The sequence below is a fragment of the Plasmodium falciparum genome (genome assembly GCF_000002765.6).
Source record: "Plasmodium falciparum 3D7 genome assembly, chromosome: 12".
In the NCBI taxonomy this organism is placed as follows: Eukaryota; Apicomplexa; class Aconoidasida; order Haemosporida; family Plasmodiidae; genus Plasmodium; species Plasmodium falciparum.
In genome coordinates, this window is record NC_037284.1 from 627,156 (window position 1) to 647,500 (window position 20,345).

At 18.8% G+C, this 20,345-nt stretch overlaps 10 protein-coding genes across 10 annotated transcripts in view; 6 read left to right on the forward strand and 4 right to left on the reverse strand.

Moving 5' to 3' along the window:
* Positions 1 to 205: 205 nt before the first annotated feature.
* PF3D7_1215200 (peptidyl-prolyl cis-trans isomerase) lies at positions 206 to 1,048 on the forward strand (the record flags this gene model as incomplete). The annotated part of the gene is made up of 1 exon (XM_001350520.1): positions 206 to 1,048. One exon carries the CDS (start codon positions 206 to 208, stop codon positions 1,046 to 1,048), a length of 843 nt encoding a protein of 280 aa, XP_001350556.1.
* Positions 1,049 to 1,853: 805 nt separating this feature from the next.
* On the reverse strand, positions 1,854 to 2,512 carry PF3D7_1215300 (10 kDa chaperonin; the record flags this gene model as incomplete). The annotated part of the gene is made up of 3 exons (XM_001350521.2): positions 1,854 to 2,030; positions 2,163 to 2,294; positions 2,510 to 2,512. The coding sequence occupies 3 exons, from the start codon at positions 2,510 to 2,512 to the stop codon at positions 1,854 to 1,856; spliced, it is 312 nt and encodes a 103-aa protein (XP_001350557.2).
* A 1,493-nt stretch (positions 2,513 to 4,005) lies between these two features.
* On the reverse strand, positions 4,006 to 5,856 carry PF3D7_1215400 (conserved Plasmodium protein, unknown function; the record flags this gene model as incomplete). The annotated part of the gene is made up of 1 exon (XM_001350522.1): positions 4,006 to 5,856. One exon carries the CDS (start codon positions 5,854 to 5,856, stop codon positions 4,006 to 4,008), a length of 1,851 nt encoding a protein of 616 aa, XP_001350558.1.
* An 880-nt stretch (positions 5,857 to 6,736) lies between these two features.
* PF3D7_1215500 (conserved Plasmodium protein, unknown function) lies at positions 6,737 to 7,390 on the reverse strand (the record flags this gene model as incomplete). Its single annotated transcript, XM_002585436.1, has 3 exons — positions 6,737 to 6,796; positions 7,098 to 7,196; positions 7,340 to 7,390. The coding sequence occupies 3 exons, from the start codon at positions 7,388 to 7,390 to the stop codon at positions 6,737 to 6,739; spliced, it is 210 nt and encodes a 69-aa protein (XP_002585482.1).
* A 489-nt stretch (positions 7,391 to 7,879) lies between these two features.
* On the forward strand, positions 7,880 to 8,302 carry PF3D7_1215600 (conserved protein, unknown function; the record flags this gene model as incomplete). The annotated part of the gene is made up of 1 exon (XM_001350523.1): positions 7,880 to 8,302. The coding sequence occupies one exon, from the start codon at positions 7,880 to 7,882 to the stop codon at positions 8,300 to 8,302; it is 423 nt and encodes a 140-aa protein (XP_001350559.1).
* Positions 8,303 to 8,382: 80 nt separating this feature from the next.
* PF3D7_1215700 (conserved Plasmodium protein, unknown function) lies at positions 8,383 to 11,724 on the reverse strand (the record flags this gene model as incomplete). The annotated part of the gene is made up of 1 exon (XM_001350524.1): positions 8,383 to 11,724. The coding sequence occupies one exon, from the start codon at positions 11,722 to 11,724 to the stop codon at positions 8,383 to 8,385; it is 3,342 nt and encodes a 1,113-aa protein (XP_001350560.1).
* Positions 11,725 to 12,239: 515 nt separating this feature from the next.
* Positions 12,240 to 13,340, forward strand: PF3D7_1215800 (radial spoke head protein 9, putative; the record flags this gene model as incomplete). The annotated part of the gene is made up of 1 exon (XM_001350525.1): positions 12,240 to 13,340. One exon carries the CDS (start codon positions 12,240 to 12,242, stop codon positions 13,338 to 13,340), a length of 1,101 nt encoding a protein of 366 aa, XP_001350561.1.
* Positions 13,341 to 14,396: 1,056 nt separating this feature from the next.
* Positions 14,397 to 16,364, forward strand: PF3D7_1215900 (serpentine receptor, putative; the record flags this gene model as incomplete). Its single annotated transcript, XM_001350526.1, has 1 exon — positions 14,397 to 16,364. The coding sequence occupies one exon, from the start codon at positions 14,397 to 14,399 to the stop codon at positions 16,362 to 16,364; it is 1,968 nt and encodes a 655-aa protein (XP_001350562.1).
* A 1,019-nt stretch (positions 16,365 to 17,383) lies between these two features.
* PF3D7_1216000 (serine--tRNA ligase, putative) lies at positions 17,384 to 19,240 on the forward strand (the record flags this gene model as incomplete). The annotated part of the gene is made up of 1 exon (XM_001350527.1): positions 17,384 to 19,240. The coding sequence occupies one exon, from the start codon at positions 17,384 to 17,386 to the stop codon at positions 19,238 to 19,240; it is 1,857 nt and encodes a 618-aa protein (XP_001350563.1).
* Positions 19,241 to 19,823: 583 nt separating this feature from the next.
* PF3D7_1216100 (conserved protein, unknown function) overlaps positions 19,824 to 20,345 on the forward strand; it is a gene marked incomplete at both ends in the record, with an annotated part of 882 nt that continues 360 nt past the window's right edge. The window contains one exon of the mRNA XM_001350528.1: positions 19,824 to 20,345. This exon is cut by the window's right edge and continues 360 nt beyond it. Within this exon, the coding sequence (XP_001350564.1) occupies positions 19,824 to 20,345 (522 nt within the window).

Here is a 20,345-nt window from a genome sequence, read left to right on the forward strand (position 1 = left end):
ATATGAAAAAAAAAGAAAAAAAAAAATCAATTTTACACAATGTACAAATGGATCTTTCTTATACATATAACAATAAGATATCAAAATTGTAATTGTACTTGTAAGTGGATATATATTGACATATATTCCTCTTGTTTGTATTTTTTTTTTTTTTTTTCAAATACATGCATTTATGTATAATACACAAAACGTATAAATATTTCTCATGCTTTATAAAAGTTTGAAAGCAAGTACAATCATTGGTAGAAAATGTTTTCATTGGTGGAATAATTTGCCCATAACGTGGAAAGTGGGTATTGCCTGTTCGGTACTTTTTCCACCTTTATGGAATTATAATGAAAGAAGAAAAGCAAAAGAAAAACAAATATTTTATAATAAATCTATTAGAGATTATGTATTTTTTGACATTGCAATAGAAAATAAATATGTTGGTAGGGTCTTGATCGGATTATATTCTGATCAAGTACCATTATCAACTGAGAATTTTATACAGCTAGCTGAAGGATATCAAATAAAAGATAAATATATAGGATATCGTAATACATCAATACATAAAATATACCCTGGTATTGGTTTAGTAGGAGGAAATGTTTTAAATGATAAAGAAGGTTTAAGTATATATGGAAAAAAATTTCCTGATGAAAATTTCGATATGGAATTTGTTCAAGATGGTGACGTTGCATTATTTAATGAAGGACCTCATAGTAATTCTTCACAATTTATTATTACATTTTCGCCCATGCCTATATTACATAAACATAATGTTGTCATTGGTACTGTTTTGAAAGGTATGAATATAATTCGTATGATTGAAAATGTAGGAACAAAATTAGGACATCCTATGTATAATGTTAGAATAGTTAATTGCGGTTTATATAAAGGATTAGAAAAGGATGGACCTCCATTCTTCAATTTTACTGAAATTATTGAAAAGAATAAGGAACATTTAATATCCAAGAAAGAATTTGAAAAGTTATCGAAAGAGCAGAGACAATCTCTCTTGAACGATTCAAATAAGACGGAAAAGAAAAAAAAACAAGCTTTATAAGATCCAAAAATGCACAATTGGGAAATTGAATAAACATGAATATAAAAATAAATAAATAAATATATATATATATATATATATATATATATATATATATATATATATGTGTTTGTTAAACAGATATTTTAGTATTACATTATATTATATTATTTTTTTTGGTAAAATATCTATTTTATTATTATTTATTTTTTTTTTTTTTTGAAAAATGGCTGTTTAATTATTTTATTTTTTTTTTTTTGGAAAATAGCTGTTTAATTATTATTATTTTTTTTTTTTTGGAAAATAGCTATTTTATTACTATTTGAAATTTGCTTTATTTTTTTAAATGTGCAACTAGCCATTTTTTAATTTTAAAATGATATAATATATTCGTTTAATTTTTTTTTTTTTTTTCATAAAATAGTAGAACTTAAGGATGATGTCTAACTATTTTATTATATATATATATATATATATATATATATATTTATTTATTTATTTATGTTATGCAAAAGCATAATATATATTATGAGGCATATCACATATTTATATATGAAAATATAAACAATTCATTTGTTTTGCCAATATTTTCAGGAGTCCATAATATTTTACAGTTTAAAAAAAAAAAAAAAAAATTAAAAAGATCATTATTAATGATATTAACAAAAATGAAATAAGATGATTAAAAAGATTTAATTCAATTTATTCAAAAATGAATAAACGTATAAATATATACATATATATATTAACACGTAAGGTATAAAATAAATCATTATATTTTTCTTTTAAAGGAATATTAATGTATTTAAAATAATAATTATTCTTTTTATTCGTCTTTTATGATACCAATTATATCATCATCTCTGTAAACAAAAAATTCTTCTCCATCAATTTTTAAAGAGGAACCACCATATTCAGGTAAAACAACAACATCTCCTTCTTTTACACTTGGTGATATTTTGGTACCATTACTAGTTACTCTTCCAGGACCAACAGCTAATACCTACATATATTTAAAAAAAAAATAAATAAATAATAAAATAGAGACACACACAAGTGTATATATATATTTATAATTATAAATATAAAAAGTTAAATATAATTTGTCATTATATATATATATATATATTATTACCTTTCCTGTGTATGATGGTTCAGTTGCGCTTTCTGGTAAAAATAGTCCCGACTTTGTAGTAGTTTTTGGCACTATTTTACTTATTAAAATTCTATCCATCAACGGAATAAATTTTCTAGTTATAGTAGAACTCTATAAAAAAAATACATTACATATATTTATATATATATTTACTATTATATGTATTATAAATATATATTATACGGCTATAATATATATATATATATATATATTTACATATTTATTATTATGAAACATAGAAACTTTTTTGCAGGACCACACATATATATTATATATATATATATATATTTACATATAACTTTTGTATAAAAAAATAAAAAAGTTACCATTTTTTCAATTGGAAATTATTTTACAATGAAGGGTAAAAATAAGAAATAATTATATCTACAAATTTTATGAATTATATTTTTAATTAAAATTATTTGTTTTAAAATATTTAAATGGAAAAATAAAATATATATTTAATATTAATATTCTATATTTATAAATGTTGAAATTTTAAAATATTAATTAAATTAAATTAAAAAAGTAATATATATATTTCCACTAATGTTAATGTAGAATAATAATTTAAATATATATATAAAATATTTATGTGTTGATATAATATTTCTTTTTATTATATTTTTCATTTTACTACTATAAAAAAAAAGAAAAATGATTATGTAGCTAAAAAAAAAATTAAATACATACATATGTAATAATATATATATATATATATATATATATACATATATATAAATATGTAGTAATAAGAACAAGCAAACAAAAAAAAAAAATTTAATATTATATTATTATATGTAATATATATTATGGATCTTGAATATTTTTAATTTTTCTGATTTTTATTTTATTTTGAATTCTTATATTTATATATATTTATGCCTTTTAGTAGTCATATATATTTTATAAAAATAAAATATATATATATATATATATATCCAATATGTGGAGTTATATTTAATTATGTTGTTTTATTTTATATTTATCATAAGAACTGAGTTAATCCATTCATGTAATAATTTCTTCTAAATATTTTGACACAACTTCAGAAATTGTGGAAAATAAAATAAAAAATCACGTTTATAGGAAAATACAGTTACACCATAAAAAAAGATGAACGTACATATATTTTAAAAATCGTATTAACATGGAAATAATAAAAATAAGAAATCACTTATCTTACAATTACCACATTGTATATATATATATATATATATATATATATATATACATGTTATATTAAATACAAATTAATTATGAGGGTATAAGAACAAATGATGAATGTATTTTATTTTATGTTAATTTCAATTGAGTTATTTTTATTATGAACACACCTGTAGTAATATTACCATGTATATGATTCCCCTTTTTTTTTTCCTTTTTTTTTTTTATAAATAAGAATATATTTAAATTTTATAATTATAAAAAAAAATTGATAAATTCATTTTCATTTATCATATGTATAAAATGGTATACACATAAATGTGTATGTTTTTATTACATGATATAATTTTTTATATTTTTTTTGTATGTTCATATTTCTTTCCCCAAAAAATTGTTTTTTCATATATAATAAAAAAATAAAAGCAAAAAAAAAAAAAAAAAAAAAAAAAAAAAATTATACAGTTTTCCCTTTTATGATTAAGATAATACAAAAAAAAATAAAAATATGTATGTATATATATATATATATATATATATATATATATGCGTTTGATTGGTTAATTATTAAATAAATTGATATATGATATAACACAAAAAGGAAAACATAAATACATACATATATATATATATATATATATATTTACGTATTATAAATTTACTCCTCCAAATAGGCAACGTCTGGTACCCACCACGGTAAAAGAGTCATAAAAAACATGACAACTGACTGATAAATATATTTTTCTAATTTGGTTGGTTTTCTTCTAGTATTACTGTTTGTATTATTTTCTTTATCATTTTGTTTTGTTTCTGTTGTATTTTGTTCTTCTTTTGGTTCAGTATTAGTTGCATTGTTTTGAATAGGATCAGATATAAGTGGAGCCACTTCATCATCTGAATTTATAAATTCACTAATACTATTATTTAAGATATGATTAAATGTTGTTGAGCTATCATTTAGATTATTATTTTTTCTTTTTCTTAAATTTGAATTTATACCATTTTTTCCATTATGAAGTACATTTTCATCTGTATTATTAAAATATTCATTTGTATCTTTTGCAGGACACACATTTTTGTCTTTCCCTTTATTATAACTATTATTAGGGTCATTTATAATTTCATTTGTTTTGGTATCTGGATAATCAAATTCATCATCCTGAGGAATTTTTTTTTTTGAACTATCCAATTCAGATTCATTTACTTTTTCTGTTTTTTTCTTTTTAAATAGAAGGAATCGTTTTTTAACAATATCATTAACATTATTAATATCATTAACATTATTAATATCATTAACATTATTAATATCATTAACATTATTAATATCATTAATATTATACGTATTATTGTTATTATTATATGCATCATTATTATTACATTCAACATTATCTATATTTTTTAAAATTTTCGTCTTGTTTGTTTGCTCAACTTCCCCCTTTGGTTCATTTATACTTTCATCCATAGGGGAATCATCTTCCTTATCACTACATTTAATATTTAAAAAATCCATTAAATCTTTATCATCATTTAATTTGTTATCTAGACATATATCCTTATTGTAATAATTCATATTGTTATTTATATTATCTATATTATTTATATAATCTAAAATATGTTCATTATTAATTTCATCAGAAATTTTTTTTAAATCAACATACTCCCCACTATCCGTTATTTTATCTTCACCTGTTATAAAACTATCATCAATATTATTTTGTTGATGACTTGTGATATCATTTGATATACTAGTTTGTTCAACATTTTGTATATTACCTTCTACGAATTCGTTTACATTTTCATTTAGACTTATACTATTATTCAGATTCCTTGATTCGCTCATTCTTCTTAATACTTGTTCTATGGAATCATTACTAGAAACAAAATTTAAATTATTAATTATTAAATCAAAAAATCCTCTATTATATAATATGAACATTCCAGAGACAATAAAATACATCTTTACATTAACTTCAAATAAAAAGAGAACAAAAAATATTTTAATTAATAAAAACATATGTGATCTTTCCATAAGTTCCATAATATAATTATTAAAAATAGTTCGTTGATTTCTAGGATTATTCTCATTTGTTGTGTTATTATTATTTCCTTGTCCTACATTAGTACCACTATTATTTATATTGATATTATTATTATTATTATTATTATTATTGTTGTTATCTTCATTTGTATTGGCTACATTATGCGCAGCATCATCTTTCTTATCGTTTTTCTTTTTTACTTCTTCTTGTATTAAATTATTAATAGTATTCAAGAATTCGTGATTTTCATTTGATTTTACTAATGTGTCAATAAAATAATGTTGAGATTTCACATGATCATTTAACATATGCTCATTTTCACAACCTTCATATAAAGAAGATATTATATTATTAAGAGAAATATTTTTTATTTCATTTTGATAAGTAGATATTTTATTACAATATGTTAAAAGAAGTATTTTATAAATACGTGTTTGTTCATCTTTTGAAAAACCTTTGTTATCATTCATATTGCTTACTCAAAAATAAAATAAAATCAAAATATACACACAAGGGGGAAAATCAATAAATAAATCAATAAATATAAATATATATATATATATATATATATATATATAATTATATTAATTTATATATGTCATATTTTAACATATATATATTAATATTTCCAATTTGTCATTAAAAAAATATGTACTTAAATGTATGCATATATATATATATAATTCATATTATTATTTTCCTATTTAATATAGTACATAAGAAATAATTTTACACTATACACAAAAAAAAATAAAATATGCAAAAGTATTTCTATGTATATATAATTATATGTATAAATATTTATGTGCAAATATATTTACACGTAAATATATTATTATATATGTACAAAAAAATAATCAGTTGTTAATATATATATATATTCAAATGAAAGAAATATGAATATGATACATTTCGAAAAAAATATATTATGATTCTCAATAATATCTTTTATAAATATAATTTTTATTTTTTTATTTTTTTTGTGTAATAATTTTAAAAGAAAAGGAAAAAAAAAATATATATATATATATATATATATATACATTAACACAATAATACAAATGTAAAATTATATATTTCGTAATTTGTGTTTTACAAATAATAAAAAAAAAAAAAAATATATATATATATATAATATATATATAATATAATAAATAAAATGAGCATATAATATGTAAAAATATTATTTATATTTATATGTATATATAATACATATGTGTAAAGATGGAAATAAAAAAATAATAAAAATATATATATTATATATATATATATATAATATTTTTTTTTTTTTTTTTTTTTTTTTTTTTTTTTGATCTTACTTCATCTTCCATTTAAACATAATTCACAAAATTAATTAGTTTTCTTTTTAAAATTTGAAAAATATTCATTTGCATATTTAAAAATATCATCCTTAAGAAAAAAAAAAAAACATATATATATTTATATATATATATATGTATATTTTTATATGTATATATTTTTTCATATGTATATATTTTTTCTATGTAATATTTTATATTACAATCATTATAATGCTATGTTATAGCTTTTTATTTTATAATACAAAAAAAAAGGAACATACATACATAATATTGACATTGTTTTTTTTTTTCTTTTTAATATAAGGAAAAATTATGATTCGTTTTTTCAAAAATTAATTCAATATATTATAATATATATATATATATTTATTTATTTATTTTATATATACTGGAGTATGCAATAAAATTGAGGAAATAAAATCGTTCAGCAAATCTTTAAGTTCTGGATGGGATTCCATATATTTCATATTTTCATTTTTTATGTTTGTCTGAAATAACAGTTTAATAAAAAAATATTCCAAGATTATCTTGTCAAATAATAAAAACATTATTGAACATATACACACAAAAAGTAATATATAAAAATATATATATATATATATATGTATTATTTTTTTTTTATGTTACATACTGTTTCTTCATCAAGATTGTTTTTATCTATCAAATTAAAACTGTCTTCCATTTTTGAAACTTTTTTTTTAATATTTTCTTTTTTGTAATATTTTTAAAAGAATTACAAAAAGGGAAGTAAATTATTAAATGGAAATATATAAATTGGAAAATGAAAATAATAAATATATACATATGTATATAAAATATTTATATGTATATTATTCTATTTTTATTTAATATATTGTCCACGTGGAGAATTGTGTAAAATATGAAAAAAAAATAATAAAAAAAATAAATGTTCCTTCATAATGTATGATATATTATTTTAACTTTTAAAATAATCTGCGCCTTATTTGAAATATATTTCATATTAAAAATGTTATAATGTACATATAATATTTTATGAAGACAAGAAAGATTATATACACAAATAAATTATATAAACATTGATATATAAATATATATATATATATATATATATATATATATATATATATAATATGTCTTTGTATTATATTATATTATATTATTTTAATTTTTTTTTTTTTTATATAGTAATATGGACAAATATAAGTACCTTAAGTCTTTAAGAGGGAAAAACATTTTCTCTTTGAAATATGCAGAATCCTTTAATTTTAATAGTATTCATAAGAACATAGACAAGCATTTTATTTATACATACACAAAAAGAAATAATTTTGTAAACTATGTAAATATTATTTATAAACGTTATATTAAAACCATGGGGGAAAATAACACAAACGATGATTACAAAAAGTATGATAATTGTATACTACAAAATGATAAAAAAAAAAATAATTTTTATGAACAATCATTAGAAGATATACAAAAAATATCTAATGATGAAATAAAAAATAATCCAATAAATAATATTTCAGAAGAATGTGGGTATAAGTATGATAAGCATGAACCTACCATGTTTGGTGATTGGTCTCATAATTGCAGGGTTACAGATTTTTAACATATAAAAAAAAAATATATATATATATATATTTATTTATTTATTTATGTAATTTTTTTTTTTTTTTTTTTTTTTTTTTTTTATTGTCCATCATTAAACCATTCGTATGATAACAATTTCTCAATACGGTTAAGAATTAAATTACATTTGTCTTCAAATTTTGTTCCTAATGATTTATCAAAATCTTTTATTTTTTGTTGAAGTTCATTTTCTATATAAGATATTTGTAAATCGGTATTAACATAATTATTATTCATGGTTAATTTGTTCATATAATTTACATTTTTATCTAGTTTCCCTTTTGATTTATTAATTGAAGATACATTTAGGTTTCCAGAATTTTTAAGATTATATTCTTGTAAAATTTGTTGCGAATTATTATTATTATTTGATATATTCATGTTATCTTCACAATGGATTGAAAAATCCAAGGAATGATTATTATGCTCTTCATTATTTGTATAATAATGAAAATTATCATCATTACTAATATGGATAATATTACTAATATTATTAATATTATTAATATTACTAATATTATTTTTATTGTGATTATTTTGTGTTTCATTTTTGTGGTATGTAAAATTATTTTCTTCTGTAAAATGAGAAATATTTGATAAAGGACCACTTGAATTGTTATTTTTCAAAAGTATATCATTTCCTTCCTTATCCTTAAAATAATAATTATTAGTAACATCATTATTATGGTTCATATTATGGTTAATATTATTTTCTTTATGAATATCATTTACATATTTCATATTTTTATTAGATAAATTTTCTATCATATCATATTTATATAATTCGTCCTTTTTCTTATTTTTCGTAATACCTCTTTCAAATTCATATAGCAAATTTGCATGCCTAGATTCTATATGTTCCTCTTTTCGTTGTTCTTGTCTTTTGATGTTTTCGTCATCTTTATATACACATGTGTTATATTTTACATAATTAAGATCAATTTTCCCTTTTGTTCTTGGTAAATTTTCACTTTTATTTAAATAATGATTATTTTCTCCTATAATATAATCATATTTTATATGTTCCATATTTTTTGTTTTATAATTATGAAAAGGTTGGGAATCTTCATTATGCGTTTTATACGACATATCATTATTTTTTTCTTCAATTTCTTTGGTATGTTCTTTTATGTCATTATTTAATTCTTCATTTATATTTTCGTTTGATTGTAATAAATAACTTAATTTTGCATTATCACCATTCTGAGATGTTAAAAAATGTTTTGAATTACCTACTTGAGTATTTTTTTGAGAACTTAATAAACTATTGGTTGATTCCGATAATTCATTTAATAATAGTTCTATATCACTATTTGTCGAATTCATTAAATTCTTATTTGAGTTCAAAAAATTATTATTTTGTTTTATTTCATGTGAATCCTTTTTTTTTTGGTGACTTGAATTATTTGATAAATGGAAATTTTTATTTTTAGAATCATCATTATCATCATCATTATAATATGATGTAGAGTTATCTAATACATTTTGTAAAGAACATTTTCTGTTCGAATTTGTTATGTCATTTTGATGTTGTTTTTTATATCTGTCTACATTTTCTAATATCATATCATTTGTATTTTCTAAATTATGTACATTCAATGTATCATCATTAATAATAATATTATTGATAGACGTTCTATTTACATTTTGATCATTTCTATAAAGAATATTTTGATTATTATTATTATTATTACTTTTTTTTATGGACCAATCACTTTTGTTACTATGATTTGATTGATACATATCTTGAGATATATTATTCATATACTTTTTTTTTGAATCTATCATACTATTTCTTTTATTTGTAAAAGTCTTTTGATTTTTTATGGTTTCGTTTTGATTTGCCTCATTTTTTGTTAAATCATCTAAATGGTTAGTTTTGAATTCATTGGTTTCTTCCAATTCTAAATTTTGGCTTCCCGAATTTTTTATATTTTTTCCTTGCATTAATTCATTTTTTGATCGAATAAGAGAAGTATTATTATTTATATGAATACTTTTATTTGATACATTTAAAGCATTATGATATTCAGAATATATATTTTTTTTTTTTTTTGAATCCTCATAAAAATTAGATTTTTCATTTATATTAATATTACTGTAGGTTATGCTCCTTTTAGAGTCATTAAAATGATGTGTATTTAAATTATTACTTATGGATATATTATCTATTTGTTTTGTTATATTAGTATCGTTCATATTATTTAGAGAAGTTACATAATTCGTATTACTATTTCTTGAATTCATTAACTCTCCTATATTATTATTATGAGATATATGATTTTCATTTGCTTCTGTTTGGTATTTATTTGAGCTATTCAATATTTGTGTTGTATTAATACGACGATTATTTTTTTTGAATTCGATGCTGTCGTTCAAATGATTCACTTTTTTTACATCTTCATCTTTTTCATTATCATACACATCTTTCATATCGGACAAATTATTATCCTTATTTGATTTAATATCATTTTTGCTTTTTATATGAATATCTTTATGACTATATTTCGTAGAAAATTTTAATGTACTCATATCATGACCTTTTATAGAATTATAGTTTTTTTCCATAAAGTTGTTTTGATTATATTTATTTTCGTTTTTTTTAATAGACGTTTTACTATTATAATAATTATGTATATCATTTGATATGTTATCCTTTTGATTATCTTTGACTATATTGATTTTATCACTATATTGTAAGGAATTATCTACTGCATTTTTTTTTAATTTAGATTGATTTTGTGTGTTAAATATTATATCATCATTGTTTGTGATATAAGAAGTATTATTATTATTATTATTATGGCGAGTTGTATGGTTATGGTTGGATTCTTTTTTTTTAATACTATTCTCTATTTCATTATTTAACAAAATTGTTGTTGTTTCCTTCGAATGTGTAATAGATGAATCATTTATATTTTTTGATATATCTTGATTTTCCATATGCTCATGATAATTTTCCATGCCATAATCGCTAGCATAAGAATTATCCATATATTGTTTTATTTCTTTAGGAATATTACCATAATTATTACTATTACTATTACTATGACTATTATTACTATTATTATTATTATTATTATTATTGTTGGTGTCAATTTTTAGTGTCTTATCTGTGTTAGATTTATTAATTTGTATTTTATCTTCTACATATGGTCTAATATTTTCTTTATAACTATTATCTAAAAACGAATTTACACTTTCTTCTAATTCCTTTCTATTATAAATTGTTCCATCTTTTTCTAAACTCCTTTCTTCATGTTGCAAAAGTCCTACATTCTTATCTTTAAATATATCATCATTTTTTATGTTATCATTTTTATTTTTTGTAATCATACTATTTTGTATGAATGCGTTCCTTTTATTAATGGAATCATTTTTCTTTTTCTTAAAGAAATTCATGTTGTCTTTTAAAAAATTAAAAAAAAAAAAAAAAAAAACTAAATAAATTAATTTATAAATATATATATATGAACATTTTGATTAATGAATAAGGACATATATTTATATTCATATTAGGGGTAGCAATGAGGATTTTCTACATAAAAGTTTTATATTTTTAGAGCATTTTAATATTAATAAGATTATAAAAATGATAATATATATATATATATATATATATATATATATATATATATATATTTATATATAAAAAAAAAAAAAAAAAAAATTACATATATATATATATATATATATATATATTTTATTTTTTTTAACATATCCATTGTGTCTTATTATAAAACTGTCTCATGTGAGTATCCCATTCTAACACATAAGTGTTTTATATATATATATATATATATATCTTTATTGTATCCACATATGTATATATATTTACATATATTTATATATATATTTTACTTTCACATAGTTTTTTTTTTTTTTTTTATTTCATTTTAATTATTTTTGTGTAACAAATGATTAATTTACAAACCTTAGATTTTCATTTAACTAATTTTGAAGAATCGAACAGATGTTTTAACGATGATGAAAAATTCGGGATATTATATGGAATGACAGAATTAGAAGAGCATATAAATAAAGAGATATATTTGTGGGGTAAAATTGAAGGTATAGAATATGATTATTATATTACATATTATTTTAATCAAGAGAATTTTTTCCCAACAAAAAAATTTTATTATTGTACTAATGATTATGTGTTTCATGAGATGTTAAAAGGGAATGATGATTTTATAGAAAATGTTGAGAGGAAATTACCTTTTACATTCTTCAGTGGTTATCCTCAAAGGATTTTTTATTCTAAGGATAAAACGAAAGGACAGAAAAAAAAGGTGACCGGAGGGGATGATAATGATGATAGTGATGATGATGAAGATAGTGAAGATAATGAAGATAATGAAGATAATGACGATAATGATGATAATGAAGATAATGATGATAATGATAATAATGAAGATAATGATAATAATGATGATAATGATAATAATGATGATACCGATAATAATGATGAAATACAATCTGATTCATATAACAGGAAAGGAAAAAAAAAAAATGGTCACAGGAACAACCTTTATAATGACAAAAATATAGACATGAAAAAAAAAAAAAAATATGAGAAACAAAATATTACAGAATTAGAGAGATTATCATATACTGTACGAAAAATAGACGAAGAAGCTTTTATTATACCTTACAATTCCATAAAAATAACAAACAACTTAGAAATGAAATTTTGTCATTTTACTGGGTTCAATATATTAGATGCATTAAAATTAACTTCATGGGTTCATTTCCGATATCCAAAAAATTTAACATATGATAAGATTAAAAATTATAATTCTTTTTTTCTAAATAATTTTTTAGATTCTATAAAAAGTGATATCCCTTCAGATATATGGAATATAAAAATAAATAAACAATTAAATAAAATTTCGATATTAAATGCATTATATCCAGGTTATATATTTTATCATATACTTAATACACCATTTTATGCATCTTTATATATAGGTACAGGAGTATCAAATTATGATCTCCCATTTTTACTACCATAAAAAAAAAAAATAAATAAATAAATAAATATATATATATATATATATATATATATATAATTAGGAAAAGTGTTAAACGTTTATTTTTTCTAAAATATACATCTGAATATATATATAATTCTAACATGTTATCATTTATTACATCTTTCTATTATTTTTTTATTATTTATCCTTATATCTTTTTTTATATAATAAAATAAATAAAATTACATTTTATTTATGTCTTAAACTAAGGATTATCATTTTATAAAAACAAGTACCCAACATATATATAATATATATATATATATATATATATATATATTTATTTATTTATTTTTATTTTTGTGTATCTCCATCAGAATACATTTCTTCATTTTTTAAACGAGATTATAACAAATATAATTTTTTGTTCTTATATTTTATTTTTAAAACATTTACATCATAGGAATAACTCTTATTTTTTTATATAATTTTTCTTGTGGTAAAATTATACATTTAATGGAAACATTCGTTCTAATATATATAAAAATATTATATATATATAATATATATATTTATAATATATTTTTTAATTTTTCTTTTTATACGTATACAGCATCCAATATACGTAATTATAAATAATACATACAATATATATTATATTATATATATATATTATAATATTATACTTTTTATACATACTTTTTTTTTTTTTTTTTTTTTTTTTTTTTTTTTTTCCCTTTTTTTTTTTTATGTACTAAAATAAAATTAGAATATAAATTTATATTAATAAAAAATGGCACACTTTTTATGCTTATAAAAACGATATATATATATATATGAAATATTAAAAAAAAAAATATATTTATTTATATATTCTTTATTTATATGTTAATAAATTTGTTTGTTTTTTTTATTTTTTAAGTGAAGAATATATAATTCAGATGAAAAATGTATATATATGTATAATATATTAAATAAATATATATATTAGATATATTAATAATATATATATATATATATATATGTTATATTTTTTTGTTGTGGTATATATTTTTATATGTGCTTTTTTTTCCTTCCATTTATTATAATTTTAAGATGGTGATATGGAAGGGCAATGTAAAAAATAAAATATTGTTTTTAATTTTTGTAGCTTATTTTTTTGTTTTTGTTAAGATAAGCAATGGTCAGTTGATTAAATTGGATGGTCAGAAAATTAACACGAATTATATTCTTTATGTTTTGAAAGGTTTATATATATTTGGAGAGAATGAAAGTCCCTATGTTTTATTAGGAAAAAAAAAGGATATGGATTTTAAGGCAGCTCATGCGATTTTTGAAAATGTGGGTATAAGTACGACAGATAATAAGAACACGAAATATTTTTCTTTTGAGATGGGCGACACGACAAGTGGTAATAATGAAAATAATAATAATAATAATAACGACGGTCATAATAATAATAATAATGACAGTCATAATAATAATAATAATGACGGTCATAATAATAATTATGACCATAATAATGACAGTACACTAGAGAATACGAACCTACCACAAAATAGTTACAACAATAATGGTAATAACGGAAATAATTCAAGTGAAAAACATAAGGATGAGGATGAAGATAAGGATAAATTCAAAATAAATTTATACAAAGATAATCCTTATCTACGTAAAAAAAAAGAATATAGATACTCTGAAGACGTAGATTCTTTTGTTACGTCTGAATTATTTTTAGAATTAATTATAATGAAAGAAAAAGATTTTAATAAACATTATTTACCAAAAGATCATGACATTTGTTGTTATATGCAAGAAGAAGGAATAGACGGATATGAAAAATATACATGTCCTGGCAAAGGGTACTTGAAAAGATATGTGGATGAAGAGCATATGTATTCGTTAAAATTACCTGTATATTTTATTAATGATAGGATAAAAGATGATACAAATAATAATAATAATAATAATAATAATAATAATAATAATAATAGTAGTAGTAGTAGTAGTAGTAGTTATTATAATAATATGTATAATTTGAATAATGGTAATGAGATTAATCATGAAAATTTAATAAATCATCTTAAAAATAAATTTGTTTATAATATTAAAGATACAGATGTTTATGCTTTATTTTTATCAAATTGTTTAGATAGTAAAAAATATGAACTACATTTACATGGAAATATCCATATTTTAAATGATTATGGTTATTTACCAGGAGATAAAATATCAAAATTAAATTTATATGTATTAAGTATGATAATATATTCTATTTATTTATTTATATGGTCCTATTTATTAATTAGAAACAAAAATTATGTTATAAAAATACAGATTTGGATTTTAGTATGTGTATTTTTATATTTAATAGAAAATATTTGCTTATTTTTATATTTCTTATCATATAATTTATATGCCAAAGTTAATAATGAATTATTATTTATATCTGTTTGTTCTAGTATCTTAAAAAATGTTTGTTCATATCTTCTTATATTATTAGGATCATTAGGATGGGGTATTGTTATTCCTACATTAGATAGAAAGACATTTATTAAAATCAAAATCCTTTTTTTCTTTTTTATTATTTTTGATTTTATTAAACAATTTGTAGATATGCATTTAACAGATACACAAATTAATACTGGATATTTTTTTTTCTGTATAATACCTGTTACAATTATCTATTCTATTATATATATATGGGTTTTTACTTCAGCTAGCCAAATTATTATACAATTAAATGAGGATAAACAATATGAAAAATTAAACATGTTTAAAAACCTTTTTAATGTATTAATATTTACTTTATTATTTTCGGTTATAGCATTTATAATAGACATAGTAGTAATGTTATATGTAGATAATAGTATATGGAATTTAAAAAATTATTTAAGTGAAGGAATTATTAGTTGTTTATTTTTAATTATATTAACAGCCATGTTTATTTTGTTTAAACCTTCTGATAGGCTTAAGAGAATATCTCATTTTACAGAAATTGGAGATATGGATGAAATGGAAGATTTTTCAAATTTCAAAAATTCTATTGAAGATATATCATAACTAAAAGATATATAATTTCTTTCTTATTTATTTTTTTTTTTTGGTCATACATATATATATATATATATATATATATAAAGAAGATAACCGATGTATATAAAATAGCATATATATAATTATTATCATATTTGTGAAATGTGCAAAGTATAAGTAATCTATTTTACATATAAATTGAAATATATAAAAAGATATTTGATAAGATATTATTACTTTGTATAATAATATGTGTATATTTTATTATGATATTATTAAATCAATTATTAAAATATATATATATATATAACATTCCTGGTGATATAATTTTTTTTTATATTTAATTTTTTTTTTTTTTTTTTTTTTTTCTCTTTTTGCTACTCTTTATATATATATATATATATATATATATATATATATTTATAAAAATAAATACTGTGTATTTAATTATTTTCCCATAATGTTTTTAAAAAATAAAATATTATTATATATTTTATTATAATTATTATTTATTTTTTTTTTTTTATAGTTTTTTAATTTAACTATTTGTAAGAATTTCTTCAATTTTTTTTTAAATGTTTTCATTATTTTATTAATTCATATTTATATATATATATATATATATATATATATATATATAATACCTTTTAATTATTTATTTGTTTTTATAAAAGCGTTAAAAATCAATTCATCATTTTTTTTTTTTTTTTTTTTTTTTTTTTTTTTTTATTATATATATACATTATTATTTTGTTCGATGTGGCTTCATAAGAAAACAAATTATTCATTATTACTTTTTAGTACTATTAAAAAATAATAAAAAAATAAAGAACATATAAAATTTTAAATAAATAAGTAAATATTTATATATGTATTATATATTTGTTATTCTTAATTATAAAAATATATAATACTACATATATATAAACATATGTAATTTCATTGTGTTTTATATTGTTTCATTGTGTTTTATATTGTTTCATTTTGTTTTATATTGTTTCATTTTGTTATATTTCCTTTTTAGAGTATCGAGCGAAATATGTAGTATGCATTTAAGTAAAATAATTTTCCTTCTGATCATATTATTTCCTTATCATGTGAACTCGAGAAAACCCATTAAATATAAAAATGTAAATAATGTATTCATTGAAATATATCCATGTAAAGCTATTAAATGGGAACGTAAAAAAAAAAAGAGAGATTTAATAAAAAATAATAAATTAATACATAATGTAGATGTTAATTATATTAATATGATAACAAATGATAATCATATATCATCAGAAAAATGTAGAGATATAAAAAAGAAAAGAAAAATTACAAGTAGCGAGTATGGAATGAGTCTTGAATTTTTTAAGAAAAATCCAAAAAAAGTTGTTCAAAATTTGAAAAAGAGAGGTATGGAAAAATATCTAAATGTTATTGTGATGCTAAAAAAATTAATTAATGAAAAGAATGAAAATGAAGTTTTAAGAAATAAACTAAGAAATAGAAGAAAGTTATTATCAGATCATATAAAAAATCTTATATTTAATAGTAAAAAATATGAAGACATAATAAATAGAGATATTACAAATGATTCTGATCACAAAACAAATTTAATTCACGTAGATGAAGAAAAAAAAAAAACAGAAAAAAAAAATGATACACAAGATATTTTAAAAGATAATCAAAAAATAAGATATATAAATAAAGAAAATCAAGCTACTAATAATAATATTAATAATCAAGACAATTCTAATGATGTTTTAAAAAAGAATAAAATACAAATTGAAGAGATTAAAAAAGAAACGAACCAAATTAATAAAGATATAGATCATATAGAAATGAATATCATAAATTTAAAAAAAAAGATAGAGTTCAATTTATATAAATTACCAAATATTTTATTAAATAAAGTACCAAAAGGGAAAACAACAGAAGATAATAAAATAATAAAATTTTATAAAAAAGAAAATATTATTCAATTGAATAATGAAGAGTATGATTTTATAGAACCACATGAAGAGATAATAAAAAAATATGAAAATAATTTTATTTTCTCAAATATATCTAATAAAATAGGTTTTGGTTATAATATTTTAGTTAATGATATAGCTAAATTAGAAAGAGCTCTTATCGATTTTATGATCAATACACATGTTAATAAGTTCTTATATACATATGTTAAAGCACCAGAAATTGTCACAAAATCAGCATTATTTAATACAGGGCAATTACCAAAATTTGAAGAAGATTTATTTAAAATTACAGATAATTATAAATTATTAAATGAAGATGCTTATCTAATACCTACAAGTGAAGTCTCATTATTAAATTTATTTAAGAATAGTCAAATTGATTATATACATCTACCCATAAAATTAGTTAGCCATTCTTCTTGTTTTAGAACCGAAAAAAATAATACTTACGGAAAAACATCAAAAGGATTATTACGAGAACATATTTTTCAAAAAGTAGAATTAATAAATATAACCGATAAAAAAACATCTCCTTTTTATTATAAAAAATTAATTAAACAAAGTACATATATTCTAAAACAATTAAATATACCATATCGATTAGTTCTATTAAATTCTATAGAAACTCCATATTCAGCTTCTATATGTTATGATATCGAAGCTTGGTTACCAAGCCAACAAAGATATGTTGAAGTATCATCATGTTCAAATTGTTTAGATTTTCAAGCGAGACGTTTAAATTTAAAATATAAAATTAAAGATTCCAATAATTTCTGCCATACTATAAATGGTTCAGGTTTAGCCGTAGGAAGGGTCTTAGCAATTATCCTTGAGCAATATCAAATCAAAAAAAAACACAAAAATGAAATAACCAAAATTCAGGTCCCTAAAGTCTTGAGGAAATATATGAACAAGGACATCATACAAGTGGAATATAATTAAAAGGCTATCTTATATACTCCTAAAACGCGAACGTACTAATATCTAGGCATATACAACATTGCCTACATATATATATAATATATATGTGTGTGTTTTATTTTTTTATATATTTTTTTATTTTTTTGTTAAATATATCAATTATTAATATTATCTTTTTTTTTTTTCCTCTTTAATTTTATTATTACTATATTATAACAACCTTGTAACAATTTAGAAAAAACAAAAAAAAAAAAAAAAAAAAAAAAATAAATAAAGTGTGAATATATTTTTATTAAAATATTAAATATGTGTACATATAATAGTTCAATGTGACTATAAATATTAAAATTAGCATTATGGGTGTATGAGGCAAAAAAAAAAATAAATAATAAAATTAAAAAAAAAAAAAAAAAAAATATACGTATATAATATATATATATATATATATATATATATATTTCTCAATTATTATTAGATATATTTTTTAACATATAAATTGATATTATACATATATATATATATATATATATATATATATATATATTTTTTTTTTTTTTTCTTTTTCTTTTTTTTCATCATGTCATATTAAATTTTGTACAATAAAATGATAATTAATTTATTAAGGAGAAAGGGAGGGACGGTGAATACTTTGGGTATAGCCATTTCCGAAAGAAAAAGGTATTTTATAAATTATAACAAAAAAGAGTTTTATTATAATATGAGAAATGATATGAAGAGTTTTAATAAAAATTATTATCATAATAATAATAATTTGAAATATGTGGAAGAGAAAACAAATAAGAAAAAAAAAAAAAAAATGAATGATATAAATAATAATTGTGATGAAAATTTTAAAGATTTCTATTTTAAGAATAAAACTATTGAACGTAAAGTTGCAGATATAAAAATTAAAGACAGTCATAATAAAACATTATTTGAATATATACCTATAGAAGGAAGAACAAATAAGGTACCTATAGCATTTCGTTTGTTTCATTATATTTTTTTATTTATATTATCGAGTGGAGTAATATTAATACATGTACTACCAGAAATCAATAAAGAAAAATATATTAGAGATATATATACTTTTCAAATTTATTCTTTGTCATGTTTTTTAGTATTT